The sequence below is a fragment of the Mya arenaria genome, chromosome 9, assembly GCF_026914265.1.
Source record: "Mya arenaria isolate MELC-2E11 chromosome 9, ASM2691426v1".
NCBI lineage: Eukaryota > Metazoa > Mollusca > Bivalvia > Myida > Myidae > Mya > Mya arenaria.
Window position 1 is genome coordinate 4477830 of NC_069130.1, and position 21166 is coordinate 4498995.

Genomic DNA, 21166 nt, shown 5'->3' on the forward strand with positions numbered 1-21166 from the left:
GTCGCTCGCATCGGTGTTAAGTAAATCAGTTAACTTCTTAACGTTACTTAAGATGTTTGTACTGACCTCGTGGCCGAGTTAATATCTGAGATAGGGCATATGTGAACTTTTAGTTGATGCATCGTTGCTATGACTGTCCAACAGCGGTTCTAAGACGCCACATTTCTCACCGTTCTCCCCCGGATCCACCACAAGCAATGCGCATGTCTGGAGACGTTCCATAGTTGCTACGACGTAACTTCCGTCTGTGTATGTGAAAGAAAGACAAGCGGGGCGTAGGTATTGTTAAAGAAAGGATTATAACACTTCAAAATGTGTCAAATGCGTAAAAGGTTTTTATTACACGTATAATCCAAAAAAGCTGTAGAGAAACCAACAATTTAAGAACATATTATATACATTTAACGTTTATATATGCAAGCTGAATCAATCAGAAAAAACCCACATGTTTTATTTTGGATATTCTTACCAAGTTTGAGAAGCGCCCGGGCGACGTTGAAGGAGTTCTCGTGCAGCTGCCTCCACGTGACCACATTACGCTCATATCGCGCACCTGCCGTATACGTACATGATAGTCAATTAGACAGAAATATGTGATGAAACTTAAAGTTTAAGTGCGCGAAAGGAAACAAAGAACTGTCCATTTCTTATTTATTTAAGGGACTTAAGGATTTAAACAGGTAATTTCCTTGCAAATGCTTTACCTAATTCATACCTTTATACATGACACACATAACTATGTTCAAAAACATTGTACACGTGTGCTTTGTGCAAAATATTAGATAGGTTGCCAAACACAACTTGTAACTTGTACGTGTAGCCATGCACCACTTAATGTTTCAATATAGTTTACATTTAGTTTGCGAAATACTTGTGATGAATCATGTTCGCTGACACTTCTCGTGATTTTATAAAACAATGGCCATTCCTGTTGCGTCCATGTATACTCTTTGTAACATTAAAATTCCCGATAAACGAGTCTTTCTCAATCTCAAGTAGACAACACACCATGAACACCCTGCGCTTCTTGTATGCTGTAAACTCACGATCTATGTGTACACGTACACACCAGGTACACCATACGCTACTCACAGGTACAGTTCACAGTGCAAGGGTTAACGTAAAACCCATGCACATAACACGCTTCTTGTATGGTGTACAAGTCACAATTTATAGGAACACGCACGGAACATAATTTTTTATACTCACTACGATTTTCGTACAATGTCAAACTCACAGTAAAGATGTTCACGTACAAACTATGTACAAACTACGCTTCTTGTTTGGTGTACACGTTACAGGCCACGCGTACACGAACAAACTATGTTCACTATACCACTCTGGTATGGTGTCCAACTCACATCCTACAGTTAAGTGTCAACATACAGATCATGTTCACTCTACGCTTCTCGTTTTAATGCATAACTCACAGCCAACACGTACACATACAAACCACGCACATCCTACGCTTCTTGAAAGTTCTTGTATGGTGTACAACGTCAAAACGTACACATACAAACTATGCACACGTACACCCTACGCTACCTGTATGGTGTACAACTCACAGTCAAGACGTACAATTACAAACCATGCACATGTACACACTACGCTACCTGTATGGTGTACAACTAACAGTCAAGACGTACACGTACAAACCATGCACATGTACATACTACGCTATCTGTATGGTGTACAACTAACAGAACACACGTACACGTACAAACCATGCACATGTACACACTACGCTACCTGTATGGTGTACAACTCACAGTCAAGACGTACAATTACAAACCATGCACATGTACATACTACGCTATCTGTATGGTATACAACTAACAGAACACACGTACACGTACAAACCATGCACACTTACACACTACGCTACCTGTATGGTGTACAACTAACAGAACACACGTACACGTACAAACCATGCACACGTACACACTACGCTACCTGTATTGTGTACGACTCGCAGAACACACGTACAAGTACAAACCATGCACACTTACACACTACGCTACCTGTATGGAGTACAACTAACAGAACACACGTACACATACAAACTATGCACACGTACACACTTCGCTACCTATATTGTGTACGACTCGCAGAACACACGTACAAGTACAAACCATGCACACGTACACACTAGGCTACCTGTATGGTGTACAACTCACAGTCAAGACGTACACTACAAACCATGCACACGTATACACTACGCTACCTGTATGGTGTACAACTCACAGTCAAGACGTGCACGTACAAACTATGCACATGTACACACTTCGCTACTTGTATGGTGTACAACTCACAATCAAGACGTACACGTACAAACCATGCACACGTACACACTTCGCTACCTGTATGGTGTACAACTCACAGTCAAGACGTGCACGTACAAACCATGCACACGTACACACTACGCTACCTGTATGGTGTACAACTCACAATCAAGACGTACACTTACAAACCATGCACACATACACACTTCGCTACCTGTATGGTGTACAACTCACAATCAAGACTTACACGTACAAACCATACACACGTACACACTACGCTACCTGTATGGTGTACAACTCACAATCAAGACGTACACGTACAAACCATGCACACGTACACACTACGCTACCTGTATGGTGTACAACTCAGTCAAGACGTGCACGTACAAACCATGCACACGTACACACTTCGCTACCTGTATGGTGTACAACTCACAATCAAGACTTACACTACAAACCATGCACACGTACACATTACGCTACCTGTATGGTGAACAACTCACAGTCAAGACGTACACGTACAAATCATGCACACGTACACACTACGCTACCTGTATGATGTACAACTCACAATCAAGACGTATACTTACAAACCATGCACACATACACACTTCGCTACCTGTATGGTGTACAACTCACAATCAAGACTTACACGTACAAACCATACACACGTACACACTACGCTACCTGTATGGTGTACAACTCACAATCAAGACGTACACGTACAAACCATGCACACGTACACACTACGCTACCTGTATGATGTACACCTCAGTCAAGACGTGCACGTACAAACCATGCACACGTACACACTTCGCTACCTGTATGGTGTACAACTCACAGTCAAGACTTACACTACAAACCATGCACACGTACACATTACGCTACCTGTATGGTGAACAACTCACAGTCAAGACGTACACGTACAAATCATGCACACGTACACACTACGCTACCTGTATGGTGTACAACTCACAATCAAGACGTACACGTATAAACTATGCACACGTACACATTACGCTACCTGTATGGTGAACAACTCACAGTCAAGACGTACACGTACAAATCATGCACACGTACACACTACGCTACCTGTATGATGTACAACTCACAATCAAGACGTACACGTATAAACTATGCACACGTACACACTATGCCACTTGTATGGTGAACAACTCACAATCAAGACGTACACGTACAAACCATGCACACGTACACACTATGCCACTTGTATGGTGTACAACTCACAATCAAGACGTACACGTACAAACCATGCACATGTATACACTACGCTACCTGTATGGTGTACAACTCACAGTCAAGACGTGCACGTACAAACTATGCACATGTACACACTTCGCTACTTGTATGGTGTACAACTCACAATCAAGACGTACACGTACAAACCATGCACACGTACACACTTCGCTACCTGTATGGTGTACAACTCACAGTCAAGTCGTGCACGTACAAACCATGCACACGTACACACTACGCTACCTGTATGGTGTACAACGCACAATCAAGACGTACACTTACAAACCATGCACACATACACACTTCGCTACCTGTATGGTGTACAACTCACAATCAAGACGTACACGTACAAACCATACACACGTACACACTACGCTACCTGTATGGTGTACAACTCACAATCAAGACGTACACGTACAAACCATGCACACGTACACACTACGCTACCTGTATGGTGTACAACTCAGTCAAGACGTGCACGTACAAACCATGCACACGTACACACTTCGCTACCTGTATGATGTACAACTCACAGTCAAGACTTACACTACAAACCATGCACACGTACACATTACGCTACCTGTATGGTGAACAACTCACAGTCAAGACGTACACGTACAAATCATGCACACGTACACACTACGCTACCTGTATGGTGTACAACTCAGTCAAGACGTGCACGTACAAACCATGCACACGTACACACTTCGCTACCTGTATGGTGTACAACTCACAGTCAAGACTTACAATTACAAACCATGCACATGTACACACTACGCTACCTGTATGGTGTACAACTAACAGTCAAGACGTACACGTACAAACCATGCACATGTACATACTACGCTATCTGTATGGTGTACAACTAACAGAACACACGTACACGTACAAACCATGCACATGTACACACTACGCTACCTGTATGGTGTACAACTCACAGTCAAGACGTACAATTACAAACCATGCACATGTACATACTACGCTATCTGTATGGTATACAACTAACAGAACACACGTACACGTACAAACCATGCACACTTACACACTACGCTACCTGTATGGTGTACAACTAACAGAACACACGTACACGTACAAACCATGCACACGTACACACTACGCTACCTGTATTGTGTACGACTCGCAGAACACACGTACAAGTACAAACCATGCACACTTACACACTACGCTACCTGTATGGAGTACAACTAACAGAACACACGTACACGTACAAACTATGCACACGTACACACTTCGCTACCTGTATTGTGTACGACTCGCAGAACACACGTACAAGTACAAACCATGCACACGTACACACTAGGCTACCTGTATGGTGTACAACTCACAGTCAAGACGTACACTACAAACCATGCACACGTATACACTACGCTACCTGTATGGTGTACAACTCACAGTCAAGACGTGCACGTACAAACTATGCACATGTACACACTTCGCTACTTGTATGGTGTACAACTCACAATCAAGACGTACACGTACAAACCATGCACACGTACACACTTCGCTACCTGTATGGTGTACAACTCAAAGTCAAGACGTGCACGTACAAACCATGCACACGTACACACTACGCTACCTGTATGGTGTACAACTCACAATCAAGACGTACACTTACAAACCATGCACACATACACACTTCGCTACCTGTATGGTGTACAAATCACAATCAAGACTTACACGTACAAACCATACACACGTACACACTACGCTACCTGTATGGTGTACAACTCACAATCAAGACGTACACGTACAAACCATGCACACGTACACACTACGCTACCTGTATGGTGTACAACTCAGTCAAGACGTGCACGTACAAACCATGCACACGTACACACTTCGCTACCTGTATGGTGTACAACTCACAGTCAAGACTTACACTACAAACCATGCACACGTACACATTACGCTACCTGTATGGTGAACAACTCACAGTCAAGACGTACACGTACAAATCATGCACACGTACACACTACGCTACCTGTATGATGTACAACTCACAATCAAGACGTATACTTACAAACCATGCACACATACACACTTCGCTACCTGTATGGTGTACAACTCACAATCAAGACTTACACGTACAAACCATACACACCTACACACTACGCTACCTGTATGGTGTACAACTCACAATCAAGACGTACACGTACAAACCATGCACACGTACACACTACGCTACCTGTATGATGTACACCTCAGTCAAGACGTGCACGTACAAACCATGCACACGTACACACTTCGCTACCTGTATGGTGTACAACTCACAGTCAAGACTTACACTACAAACCATGCACACGTACACATTACGCTACCTGTATGGTGAACAACTCACAGTCAAGACGTACACGTACAAATCATGCACACGTACACACTACGCTACCTGTATGGTGTACAACTCACAATCAAGACGTACACGTATAAACTATGCACACGTACACATTACGCTACCTGTATGGTGAACAACTCACAGTCAAGACGTACACGTACAAATCATGCACACGTACACACTACGCTACCTGTATGATGTACAACTCACAATCAAGACGTACACGTATAAACTATGCACACGTACACATTACGCTACCTGTATGGTGAACAACTCACAATCAAGACGTACACGTACAAACCATGCACACGTACACACTATGCCACTTGTATGGTGTACAACTCACAATGAAGACGTACACGTACAAACCATGCACATGTATACACTACGCTACCTGTATGGTGTACAACTCACAGTCAAGACGTGCACGTACAAACTATGCACATGTACACACTTCGCTACTTGTATGGTGTACAACTCACAATCAAGACGTACACGTACAAACCATGCACACGTACACACTTCGCTACCTGTATGGTGTACAACTCACAGTCAAGACTTACACTACAAACCATGCACACGTACACATTACGCTACCTGTATGGTGAACAACTCACAGTCAAGACGTACACGTACAAATCATGCACACGTACACACTACGCTACCTGTATGGTGTACAACTCAGTCAAGACGTGCACGTACAAACCATGCACACGTACACACTTCGCTACCTGTATGGTGTACAACTCACAGTCAAGACTTACAATTACAAACCATGCACATGTACACACTACGCTACCTGTATGGTGTACAACTAACAGTCAAGACGTACACGTACAAACCATGCACATGTACATACTACGCTATCTGTATGGTGTACAACTAACAGAACACACGTACACGTACAAACCATGCACAATTACACACTACGCTACCTGTATGGTGTACAACTCACAGTCAAGACGTACAATTACAAACCATGCACATGTACATACTACGCTATCTGTATGGTATACAACTAACAGAACACACGTACACGTACAAACCATGCACACTTACACACTACGCTACCTGTATGGTGTACAACTAACAGAACACACGTACACGTACAAACCATGCACACGTACACACTACGCTACCTGTATTGTGTACGACTCGCAGAACACACGTACAAGTACAAACCATGCACACTTACACACTACGCTACCTGTATGGAGTACAACTAACAGAACACACGTACACGTACAAACTATGCACACGTACACACTTCGCTACCTGTATTGTGTACGACTCGCAGAACACACGTACAAGTACAAACCATGCACACGTACACACTAGGCTACCTGTATGGTGTACAACTCACAGTCAAGACGTACACTACAAACCATGCACACGTATACACTACGCTACCTGTATGGTGTACAACTCACAGTCAAGACGTGCACGTACAAACTATGCACATGTACACACTTCGCTACTTGTATGGTGTACAACTCACAATCAAGACGTACACGTACAAACCATGCACACGTACACACTTCGCTACCTGTATGGTGTACAACTCAAAGTCAAGACGTGCACGTACAAACCATGCACACGTACACACTACGCTACCTGTATGGTGTACAACTCACAATCAAGACGTACACTTACAAACCATGCACACATACACACTTCGCTACCTGTATGGTGTACAACTCAGTCAAGACGTGCACGTACAAACCATGCACACGTACACACTTCGCTACCTGTATGGTGTACAACTCACAGTCAAGACTTACACTACAAACCATGCACACGTACACATTACGCTACCTGTATGGTGAACAACTCACAGTCAAGACGTACACGTACAAATCATGCACACGTACACACTACGCTACCTGTATGGTGTACAACTCACAATCAAGACGTACACGTATAAACTATGCACACGTACACATTACGCTACCTGTATGGTGAACAACTCACAGTCAAGACGTACACGTACAAATCATGCACACGTACACACTACGCTACCTGTATGATGTACAACTCACAATCAAGACGTACACGTACAAACTATGCACACGTACACATTACGCTACCTGTATGGTGTACAACTCACAATCAAGACGTACACGTACAAACCATGCACACGTACACACTATGCCACTTGTATGGTGTACAACTCACAATCAAGACGTACACGTACAAACCATGCACATGTATACACTACGCTACCTTTATGGTGTACTACTCACAATCAAGACGTACACGTACGAACCATGCACACGTATACACTATGCTACTTGTATGGTGAACAACTCACAGTCAAGACGTACACGTACAAACCATGCACACGTATACACTATGCTACTTGTATGGTGTACAACTCACAATCAAGACGTACACGTACAAACCATGCACATGTATACACTACGCTACCTGTATGGTGTACAACTCACAATCAAGACGTACACGTACAAACCATGCACATGTATACACTATGCTACTTGTATGGTGAACAACTCACATTCAAGACGTACACGTACAAACCATGCACACGTATACACTACGCTACCTGTATGGTGTACAACTCACAATGAAGACGTACACGTACAAACCATGCACACGTACACACTTCGCTACCTGTATGGTGTACAACTCACAGTCAAGACGTACACTACAAACAATGCACACGTACACACTACGCTTCCTGTATGGTGTACAACTCACAGTCAAGACGTACACGTACAAACTATGCACACGTACATACTACGCTACCTGTATGGTGTACAACTCACAGTCAAGACGTACACTACAAACCATGCACATGTACACACTACGCTACCTGTATGGTGTACAACTCACAGTCAAGACGTACACTACAAACAATGCACACGTACACACTACGCTTCCTGTATGGTGTACAACTCACAGTCAAGACGTACACGTACAAACTATGCACACGTACACACTACGCTACCTGTATGGTGTACAACTCACAATCAAGACGTATACGTACAAACCATGCACATGTACACACTACGCTACCTGTATGGTGTACAACTCACAGTCAAGACGTACACTACAAACCATGCACATGTACACACTACGCTACCTGTATGGTGTACAACTCACAGTCAAGACGTACACTACAAACAATGCACACGTACACACTACGCTTCCTGTATGGTGTACAACTCACAGTCAAGACGTACACGTACAAACTATGCACACGTACACACTACGCTACCTGTATGGTGTACAACTCACAGTCAAGACGTACACGTACAAACCATGCACATGTACACACTACGCTACCTGTATTGTGTACAACTCACAGTCAAGACGTACACTACAAACAATGCACACGTACACACTACGCTACCTGTATGGTGTACAACTCACAGTCAAGACGTACACGTACAAACTATGCACACGTACACACTACGCTACTTGTATGGTGTACAACTCACAATCAAGACGTATACGTACAAACCATGCACACGTACACACTACGCTACCTGTATGGTGTACAGCTCACAGTCAAGACGTACACTACAAACCATGCACACGTATACACTACGCTACCTGTATGTTGTATAACTCACAGTCAAGAGGTACACTACAAACCATGCACACGTACACACTTCGCTACCTGTATGGTGAACAACTCAGTCATGACGTACACATACAAACCATGCACACGTACACACTTCGCTACCTGTATGGTGTACAACTCACAATCAAGACGTACACGTACACACCTTGCACACGTACACACTTATCTACCTGTATGGCGAATAACTCAGTCAAGACGTACACGTACACACCTTGCACACGTACACACTTATCTACCTGTATGGCGAACAACTCACAGTCAAGACGTACACTACAAACCATGCAAACGTATACACTTGGCTACCTGTATGGTGAACAACTCGGTCATAACGTACACATACAAACCATGCACACGTACACACTTCGCTACTTGTATGGTGAACAACTCAGTCAAGACGTACACGTACAAACCATGAACACGTACACACTTCGCTACCTGTATGGCGAACAACTCACAGTCAAGACGTACACGTACAAACCATGCAAACGTATACACTTGGCTACCTGTATGGTGAACAACTCGGTCATAACGTACACATACAAACCATGCACACGTACACACTACGCTACCTGTATGGAGAACAACTCAGTCAAGACGTACACGTACAAACCATGCACACGTACACACTTCGCTACCTGTATAGCTAGCAACTCAGTCAAGACGTACACTTCAAACGATGTACACGTACACACTACGCTACCTGTATGGTGTATAACTCAGTCAAGAGGTACACTACAAACCATGCACACGTACACACTACGCTACCTGTATGGTGAACAACTCAGTCAAGAAGTACACTACAAACGATGCACACGTACACACTACGCTACCTGTATGGTGAACAACTCAGTCAAGACGTACACTACAAACCATGCACACGTACACACTACGCTACCTGTATGGTATACAACTCAGTCAAGACGTACATTACAAACCATGCACACGTACACACTACGCTACCTGTATGGTGAACAACTCAGTCATGACATACACATACAAACCATGCCAGGTACACACTTCGCTACCTGTATGGTGAACAACTCAGTCAAGACGTACACTATCAACGATGCACACGTACACACTTCGCTACCTGTATGGTGTACAACTCACAGTCAAGACGTACACTACAATCCATGCACACGTACACACTTCGCTACCTGTATGGTGTACAACTCACAGTCAAGACGTACACGTACACACCTTGCACACGTACACACTACGCTACCTGTATGGTGTACAACTCACAATCAAGACGTACACGTACACACCTTGCACACGTACACACTACGCTTCCTGTATAGTGTACAACTCACAGTCAAGACGTACACGTACACACCTTGCACACGTACACACTATGCTACCTGTATGGTGTACAACTCACAATCAAGACGTACACGTACAGACTATGCACACGTACACACTACGCTACCTGTATGGTGTACAACTCACAGTCAAGACGTACACACTATGCACACGTACACTCTACGCTACCTGTATGGTGTACAACTCACAGTCAATACGTACACGTACACACCTTGCACACGTACACACTACGCTACCTGTTTGGTGTACAACTCACAGTCAAGACTTACACGTACACACCTTGCACACGTACACACTACGCTACCTGTATGGTGTACAACTCACAGAACACACGTACACGAAAAAGTAAATACAACGTCATGAAGCCTTTCTTAAATAATTGTTATTGCTTCTTATATCCTCACACATACCTGGTGTAACAAAAACGAGCGCCTCCCCTTTCCCGAGGTCCGCCGCGTTTTTCGCCAGACACGCCCCTACAGTCTTAATTCCGTCGTCAGGTACAGTACGCCCCAAGTGGATGTAACTTTCCCCATACGGCGCCCTATATTCCGCCATTTCACTTGTTGGTATAAAGGAGTGATAAAATAACTACTTTAGCAAACATATGTACATCTGCTGTTCCTTGTTATCAGTTACTCCACTGTTAAAAGCTTTTTAATCAGTTCTCTGCGAAACTAATCGTATTCGCTTCTAAAATATGCTTTTCACCCGAATAAAAATATTTCTCTACATGTATGCAAGCCTTTCTGTGTCAATGCATAGTGATACAGAAGCTGTGGGCATTGCTCTCTACTGATAACAACTTGAATGACCTTGTTCACCTTGTGATATTTCGTCAGGGTTATCAACTATTACTATTTTAAACAGGATCATCTCAGGATGTACTTCAGACATAAGATAGCACAGCCGGTCTTTAGGTTTGTTATACGCTGAAAAGTACGGGAATTTGAGGTAAACATAGGTTTACTTGTTGTTGTTTCGCTCTGATTTAAAAAGAAGTAGAGCATTTACAGAATCAACTCCAGACACCTTCTTGGTGAATATTAGACACTAACCATCGTAGAAAGATTTTTTTAAACAAATTAGCATAGCCTTATGAATGAAACGTTTGTTTACAATGCTGGTTTACCCTTTTTGGCTCTTTTTCGTTTATAAGTTATTTTACGAGATTTCAAATGTGTTGTTTACTGTTGCAGACAAATCATGCTTGAAGATTTACAAACAAACGCTAAATAGGAATCTTATCAAGTTAACCAATTATACTGTTACTTATTACTTGGAATTCGCAAACCATAACTAGTTAACCTGTCAGTGTTGAATAACTAAAAAGGGTAAAAGGTTCGAATTCCACCAATAGGGTGTCCTCTCACCCCGTTTCAGCCAGCAAGTCCGTCAATCTTCCAACCAATCAGAAGGCTTGTTGCTAGTGAGAGGTCATGTGACATTTTGTTCGAATTTCTTTCGAATCTATTTTTAGAAATTTTATTCAGCCATAGTTACAACGTCATTTCAAACAATATAAGGCTCAAGACCACAGTTATCTGCCCCCGTTGACCAAGATCCGGATGTGAATACAGAAACAAAGAGTGCTTGTGTTCAAGTATCAATATTTTATTAAAATTGAATGAAAAAGAAGCAAAAAATGTTCTTTTTGCAGAGAACTTGACTGAATTTGACACTCTATTGCAGAAATTGATAGTTTTCAATGTAAATATTGGAAAAATCATAGCTTGTGGAAGTCTGAAAATTAGTTGTTTGTAGCCGATTGACTCCCTGGCGGAAGGGTTATGTATTTGAACTCAATTTTGACAGTCGGGTCAATGGTCAACATGGTGTTTTCTTGTGATTATATTTTGTGTCTTGAATTGTTCTGGAGATGCCATGTCCTTGTTTTTCAATTGGGGTGTGTATAAAGTCAAAAGCCAGGTTAGTGTCTATATGAAACATATAGTAAAAATAACTGTGGTCTCACGCCATAAACAGAGAAATTCACGGAAATTTTACTGAGTCAAATCGTCCCAATCACAATCGGTTTAGTTCAGTATTCCAGCTGTTGGCATCTTTGCATGGATCTTTAGCTCCACGGTTTCTTCCCACTCGAAGTGTGTCTTGACCTCCTTTATGCCGGTGCCTTGAATCTCCTGGGTGTTGAGGTACTCTTCTGCTGTGTAGTGAGTCTCAGCTCCAATCACTAGATGCGATCTTCCATAATCAGCATCATTGGACCAGTTATCGGAAGACCATAACTGCCTTCTAGGATGAGCGATGATCTTTCTGATGGCAACCTCCAAATCCATATTGTTGGCTGAGAGGTAATGCTGTAAAAGATCATAGATATTGTTCTTTGTAGCATCTGTTCCATGAACATCAATCCAGGTATTGTCCTGATGAGGTTTGCATTTGTACCGATACACGAAAGATGGTTTCATGCTCTGACAAGGTACTGTTTTTTTTCTTGTAGAGTTTCACCAGCTCACCAGTTGGGAAAGTGGTATTAGCATCCTGGAACTGGTTGTTGTAATCCCAGATGTAGTTTATGTCCATCTTTGGGTGAATCTTGGTCTCAGTGTTGGTCACCATGATTTCTCTGGCTTTTGGAACAAAACCATAGCTGATGGTAGCTTTCCTGTTGAAGTTCAGAAGCTTAACAGTAGCATCCAGGCACTTCCAGCCTGTGTTTAGTATTATGATATTTATCTTACCAAAAATGATCGCGAATATTAACTAGATAGCTAGCTAAATCAGTGTGTGTATACCACGTGACATATTACGTCATATATGCTACGTCGGACGGCAATATTTTGCTTAAAATGAAGACTTAAAACAAAGATAACTTTTCTTTTACTTCACCTTTTTAAATGAAATAAAGGGCAGTCTATGCCACTTAAAGAACCCCGCCTTCGTTTTATTACCGAAGTTTAATAAGGTGATTAGTTTCATCAAACACTTTGACAAACCTGTTTCCAAAATAATGTTTTGACAGTGCTCCGTCAGACGGCCGTATTGAGAAATGGTTTGTCGAAGTGTTTTAAGAAACTAAACTCTTAATCAAACTCTGGAAAAAGACCGATGGCGGGGCTCTGTAAGCGGCGTAGACTGCGCTATGTTTTATTTAAAATGGTGAAGAAATAGTAAAGTTATCTTTGTTTCAAGACTTCATTTGAAGCAAATTGTTGCCTTCCGACGTAGCATTTATGACGCAATTAATCACGTGATATACACACACTGTAAATGGTTAACTCGAAACGATTCGCGAACGCTATCAGGTTATCTTACGGCAGTAATATACCACCATAATATAACTACATGACCTATATGGAAATCGAAATCGAAAGTAACATTTTATTTGTGGAACATCAAACAGGTAAACACGTTTTATTGATTAAAATTTTGTTTATAGTCTGTTTTATTTTTTTATTTTTCTCTTTATTTACATTTGCGGTGTATATTTCTCATAGTTCGAAAAAATACGCGGACGATCCACTCGGAAATATGTATACATCATAAATAATAAGACTTAACTCCCCCATTTTCAGAAAATTCATACATGTACGCATACTGTTAATGCATAGGAAACAGAAACCGGAAATCATTCTAGCGTACGTGACGAGAGGGGCGGGTAAACGTTAAACGGTTTATTTTATTGACTTTCCGTAATCAATTTGTTCCATTTGAAGTCGCTACTAGTGTATCAGTCTTCTAGGTTGTGGAGCATACTGCACAAGTAGGATGTTAGTGTCTCTGCTACTCTGTTATTTAACACGCGTGCTCCTTTGTAAAACACGGACCAACGATATCCCCCACTCTCGGTAGACGGTTAGTAGTTATTATTGGTACGGCTGGGATTCTTACCTGCGACCCCTGGTTAATTTGTGTTAAAGGCACTCATTCATTGTTTGTTAATGCACGTTTTACAAATACAAAAAAATATTACGAAAAAGCTGTGGCAAATCATTGGGAGTGTTAAAGCTGCACTCTCACAGATATATCATTTTTACAACTATTTTATTTCTTTGTCTTGGAAACAGCAAATTTTTGCGTAAATATCTGCAAACCAATGATATAAGATTGTTGACAAAAATCAGACCGTAGATATTCATATTTTCGTTCGAAAATTAATGTTTTAAGGCGTAAACCGTTACTTACTTTATAAGTCTTTACCGGCATGGGTTCGCTCCCTTCTAAAACCAAAACATTTATTTTATTTTGCAATATTTTATTGTTTTTTATCTACGATAAGAAGTGTTTTCAAAGGCTTTTTTCGTCAAAACATTTTTTTTCATTTTTTAGCAAAACGTGCTTTTGATAAGACTGTATTTTACTCGCATGCGAAGGCACATTGAGATAATTCAAAACGCTTTATTATTGATACCGTTATTTACAAATCTATGTCGACTTAACCTAGTAATATGGAAAACATGTTGTTATCACGGATTTCACATTGACTTTAAATAAATGCTCATTGCGACGCCTGCATTGGCAATACCTACCACATATACATACATTGCTAATTGTAATTGTTTATTTGATATCACAACCAACAGACTTACGATTTTTCTGACAAGAATTCATTATTAATGTTATTCTTAATAAGTCTACGGCGATTTGTACTAACAATGGAACACTTGCTATTTTCACAACTTTTATTCTAACTTTCAACTTCATTGGCCCTGCGTACCTTTTATAAGACATATATGCGTTATACAATGTTTATTGTTATTTCAGCTGAATACCTCAACTTTCAGGCTTACCTTTTAACTGAAGGATGATTGGCCAGCTGACGGACGCTGATATGGATCAGCTAGAGACGTGGATAGGAACAGGGCCAAAAACCTTCACCCTACTGTACAAGATAACCAGAGATGGGTGTGATTCCGCCATCTTCCACCAAAAGTGCGACAACCAGGGTCCGACTGTCACTGTGCTGTATAACACCAGTGGCTCTGTGTTTGGGGGGTACGCGGGGCAGAGCTGGCATAGCCAGAATGCATGGATAAATGACAACACCGCGTTTTTGTACCAGCTTCGGTTTTCTGGTAATCAACAAGTAAATAAATTTCCTGTAAAAGGTAGTAACGCAGTTAATACTTATTATGATGGTCCATCTCACGGACCACTGTTTGGAGCCGGCAATGATCTGTTCACATTCACTGAAAAGATATCAAACAATAGCGGAACCTTTGCACTGAACGGAAGTATGGCATTTAGTTCATACGACAGCAAGGGGCTTACCACTGACCAGATCAGCAACGGGCATATGAACGTCACAGAGTTGGAGGTCTACAAAGTGACAGGTAAGGTCGTAACATCACGATCTTTATTTGAATAAAAAGGAAGTGTCAAAAAAAATAAATAAAAAAAAAATACTTTAAAACAAAAATCCAATCAGAAGAAATATTTTCTTAAAATATTCCTCATTGCAACCAAGAATACAGCATATGAAATATTGACCGTACAATACGATTAAGATGGCCACAATGTAAGGGATGTAGGCGAAACGGTTCCAAGCGACGTTAAGACTGTGTTGTGTTCCAGAGGCGTAGCACGTGCTTGAATAACGGTTGGGCAACTTTGACATTTGAAAACCTTGGAGCAAAACATGTTTTTGTTATCAATTCGATAAAGAAACTGAGATAAAACTCCTATATGTTGTTATTTAAATATCCATTGCCCATAGGAACGTTTTATCTTAAAAAGACAGGTCCCCATTTACTAAAAAATATTTTCGGAAACTTAATAATTACGAACCGGATAATTCTTTACATTTCCACAACTTTTTTTCCAACTGTATAACTGGATGAAGTTAAAATTTTATAGATAAATATCCACATTAATATAACGTTAAGATAAATCCTTTTTACGGTTAAGATCTTCTTTGAGACAGGCTTTATTGGCATACTTCAATAAAGACCTTCGCCGGCGTAATTTAGAAATATGTTACTTTCATGAATCATTTTAGTTATTCAGCTTCATTATGTACAAGTTAACACAAAGTTATGACTTTTATGCAGATTATGGAAGTTTATGTTATTGATAGATGGCATGAATTATTATCTTCATGATAAAGAATGGCCGGAGGGAGCGTAGCCCTTCTTAATCATTCAGATTTTAATTCAGGCCATCTTACTGACTTAAAATAGAATCTCTTTGGCTGACACACTGTCAACTCAAAGCCTGAAATAGGGATTGTGTATCAGATGAGTGGCAGTTGGTTGACTTTTAGACACATGCGAAGGTTATATTCTTAATGATTTAGCCTAGTACTTGCCTATTGACAATTTCCTAGGCTGTAAATATAGGTTGTATTCTAAATTCGACTCAAATCCTACAGTGGAACCTGCCCCCGTGTTGCCCACTCATCAACAAGACGAACTATCCAACAAGTCTTGCAGCAAGTAGAATATTACTATCTGTCTCTGTTTTGTACCGTTCAGATGGAATGCGGATAGTGAAAAAAGAGACACCAAAGGAGGTCAAACCGTGGCGAAATGCTCCAGAACTCAACGACAAGGTAAACAAAAATTATCTTTAAAACACCGTGGTAAACAAGCGGGATGACTACTGTCCGAATGGTTTGAATGTTCTGCAATGCAATGCAATGCAATATGTGGCTTAACACGTGTTATTTTTCAATACAGATATCCCCCCCCCGTCCTCAAAAAAGGACACGAATAGTACATAATTAAACATAAACTAAATCTTTATACTACTTTCATTTCACAAGTTAGAAGCTCCTTTTTTATCTATATGGTCAGCAATTGCTCAGCAGCATCACTTTATTTCTTTACCGTCAGCTAATTGGTCAACTCTTAAGCACGACTCGAAAAGACTTAAGTAGTGTTAAGTAGGTCTCAACGTACGAATGGTAAACAAAGCAAAAAATAGATCTGACGAAACCTGATTTCGAATTGTGGCACTAAAGTATACAACCTTCAACCTAATGCAAGTTTGTTTTTTGAAACGATTAAACAATGAAAGATGAACATATTTATTACTGTAGAAACCCTTGAAGCATTAACAGCACTAAATGATTTCTTTTAGCTTTACATACACACAATGTTTTCCATTTGTGATTCTTTTTGGTTAAGATAAAAATCATTACCTTGCGAGGTAAATGCCCTACAAATTCAATTCTCTCCTTTCTATATTTTTTTTCATATTTAGCTCCTCGACCAACTGAAAGAGGAAATCGCCCAAATCAAGCCTCCGAGTGACCTAGACCTGACCGACATCCGAGTCCTCCTTCTTGGTCCCGTGGGGTCCGGCAAGTCAAGCTTCTACAACACAGTAAACTCTGTGTTCCGGGGACGCATTTCACAGAGGGCGCGGTGTGGCACTTCCGCTCACAGCATCACCACAGCAGTCAGCTTGCATTATCTATTGACAAATACTACAAATTAAACAGAGCACCTCTGCAGTATATTTGGATAGCTCAGTGTTATAGAAGTTGGCATTTCTAGATTGTCATGAAAAGCTTTCCAGTAAAAAACTGCATTTATTCTACGATTTATGTGTGCACAATGATTCTTATAATACATTACATTGTTTAAATTCTTAAAGCATTAAGCTGTATTACAGTTCAGTTAAGCCCTAAAATATATATCTTAAAGAGAATTTCTCCTATGACTTTCGTTTGCACCGCTAAACCAATTTTTACTCAATTTCAGTACAAGCCGTACACGGTGAGCAAACAGGATGGCTCTCGACTCAAATTCCGGTTGTGTGACACGCGCGGCCTTGAGGTCAGCCAGGGGCTTGACATGCTGGAGTGCAACTTCCTGTTGGACGGTCACGTGCCCGACCACTACGAGGTATATGGCTGTTGCCTTTCTTAATTGATTTATTAATGGATTATCGTAGGTTTGCTATATGACAATTAAAAAAATCCTATCATACGAATAAAAAAAGTATTCTCATGGTGAAGAAAGATTTAAATATACAACACATGCGTTATTACAAACATCAACGTGTAAACAAATATTTTTCTCAACTGTAATACTATTGTCATTAATAATTTTCTTAATTAAGGACGCATTAAATGTACCTGATCGTTATTCCAGTTCAACCTCTCCAGTCCTATTACCGCTGATACTCCGCTGTCAACGTTTTACCGAAAGGGCTCACTCTGTGTGATGATATATATCATCAATAATAATACTCTTACGAATGTATTGAATGCAAATGACCGTTATTTCAATTCAATCCCTCGCAGTACCCCTGGAACTCCGATACGCTCTACCCACAAAGTTAACCCTGAGTAATGATGTATAATGTAATGTATTTTTTTCTAGTTTAACCCGGCAACCCCTATCACCCCTGAGAGCCCGGGGTTTATACAGAAGCCCGGCCTTGCTGACAAAGTCCACTGTGTGTTATTTGTCCTTGAGGCAAACACGGTTGCCAACTTGCCAACGAAACTCGTGGAAAAGATGAACAGCTTCCAGAAACTGATGAACCAGAAAGGTATGGGGGTTTTGTCAAATACAAAGTAGGTATTGTCACGACAACCAAACACAATAAAGAAAGTGAAACCAGGAACAAAGAACAACATGATTTAGGTACAAATAATAACATATCAGCTATTATGAATGTTGTAGTTTAATTAATAGCTACGTGGCCATAAATTCCAGAGTTAAGAAAGAACAACAATATCGCTAAAATTTATATCTGCACTTAATTTATATAAGTATATATATATTTGTTTTGATCAATTTAAAGTCAAATCAGTTAATCGCGATAATGTATTTCAAGAAAAAAACAACACTATTTTTGGCGCCAATCTATATACTGTATCTGCATACGCAATACGTCACATTGATTGGAATAAACTCCATTATGTTAAAACCACAGGTATCCCACAGGCTGTCTTGCTGACAAAGGTGGATGTAGCGTGTACAGAGGTCGCGGAAAACGTGTCCAGTGTCTTCCGGAACACAAACATGGAAAAAGCCGTGGACACAGTTGCCAAGCTTCTAGGTATGTTGTCACATCACATATGATTCAACCAGTCCGTAATGCCCTATTTCTTCAGTGCTGTCATTTTGTCACACCACATATGATTCAACCAGTCCGTAACGTGTCCTATTTCTTCAGTGCTGTCATTTTGTCACACCACATATTATTCAACCAGTCCGTAATGCCCTATTTCTTCAGTGCTGTCATTTTTATATAATTAAAGTCATCGCCTCACTTCCAAGTGACCAAGCACCATTTTGTCCGATGAATTGCCGAAACCAAGTAATTATTGTACCAATTCTTAAGTTCCCCTAACCTGTAACCTTTAAAGTTTTACGTCACCATTACTTATATGTATTTCCGTTGGGTAGAAAATTCTCCAAAATATGTTTTAATGAGCTATTAACATGTTTTCACATGTTCAATACACTGTAAATCGAAATTCGTCATTATTCCTTCAACTTATATACCTCAAGTATCTATTCATTTCATAGCATTACCTGCAATGCCTCCAAATACCATTTTGTCATGTCCCACTTTATTCTAGGGTTGCCACGCAACAACGTACTTCCGGTAAAGAACTACGAGAACGAGGTTCAGCTGGAGGCTGCCACAAGCGCCCTGGCCCTGTTGGCGCTTCGACAGGCTCTCTACTTCACAGAGGACTTTCTGGAGGACGTGGTTGAAAAGAGGGCCTCCGCCAAGGCCGCTCGGGGAAGGGGTACAAGCGGGGGTAGTGGGGAAAGCAAGGGAGAGAGGGTGGAGATAGGGAGTGATAGTGCTTAAGGTGGTGGATGGGGATCAGGGAGAAGTACCGGTGAAGAAGTTGTGGAGGGGTATAAGGGTTGGGAGAGACTCGCAACTAGAGAGGAGGGTATAGCATATAACATGAGGAAATATAGAACGCCAAACATACGTACATATGTTCGCATTATTATTATTAATATTATTATTATTAAAACATTGGTTGGTATGAGGTGTTCATTTATAGGCTCTGAAATCTTCTTTTTTTGTTTGAACATGTACATAAAATGTATTTTTTTCTGATACTGTTTTGCTATCAACATTTACTTACTGTGTATTATATATACTGCTGTTATATGTTTTAAGCCATTATATCCAGCTGTTTTATGTCTAATACTATCTCATACATGTTAAACAGCTTCTACATCACGTCCTGTATTACACCAAGTGCAACACGTCCTTTATCACACAAAGTGCTTTACGTCCTGTTTCACACCAAGTGCATTACGTTATGTTTCACACCACGAGTATTGCGCCACGTTCTTCACGTCTTGTATCATGCAATGTGCATCACGTGTTGTATAACGTCGAGTTCTGTGTACACACATGCATCCGTCAAGCAGCGTCTCAACGCTCAGGCTT

General features: G+C 40.9%; 1 protein-coding gene across 4 annotated transcripts; it reads left to right on the forward strand.

The window, feature by feature from the left end:
* The first annotated feature begins 14152 nt into the window (after positions 1 to 14152).
* LOC128202917 (interferon-induced protein 44-like) lies at positions 14153 to 20943 on the forward strand. 4 transcript variants are annotated; one of them, XM_052904092.1, is made up of 8 exons: positions 14153 to 14189; positions 15551 to 16119; positions 17260 to 17336; positions 17990 to 18187; positions 18493 to 18636; positions 19117 to 19288; positions 19676 to 19801; positions 20328 to 20943. In XM_052904092.1, exons 2-8 carry the CDS (start codon positions 15591 to 15593, stop codon positions 20564 to 20566), a joined length of 1485 nt encoding a protein of 494 aa, XP_052760052.1. In that variant the 5' UTR covers positions 14153 to 14189; positions 15551 to 15590; the 3' UTR covers positions 20567 to 20943. The 4 variants fall into 4 exon arrangements, with proteins under 4 accessions (XP_052760052.1, XP_052760054.1, XP_052760053.1 ...); XM_052904094.1 differs by lacking the exon at positions 14153 to 14189 and adding an exon at positions 14410 to 14424 and having other exon boundaries at positions 15571 to 16119; XM_052904093.1 differs by lacking the exon at positions 14153 to 14189 and adding an exon at positions 14445 to 14556 and having other exon boundaries at positions 15571 to 16119.
* The last annotated feature ends 223 nt before the right edge of the window (positions 20944 to 21166 follow it).

What these genes read in the sequence shown, in the direction of transcription:
- LOC128202917 (XM_052904092.1), top strand. Translation starts at nt 15,591, where the DNA reads ATGATTGGCCAGCTGACGGACGCTGATATGGATCAGCTAGAGACGTGG. An exon ending in CTCACAGCATCACCACAGCA is followed by an intron (nt 18,188 to 18,492) that starts GTCAGCTTGCAT and finishes ACTCAATTTCAG; the next exon opens with TACAAGCCGTACACGGTGAG. An exon ending in GAAACTGATGAACCAGAAAG is followed by an intron (nt 19,289 to 19,675) that starts GTATGGGGGTTT and finishes TTAAAACCACAG; the next exon opens with GTATCCCACAGGCTGTCTTG.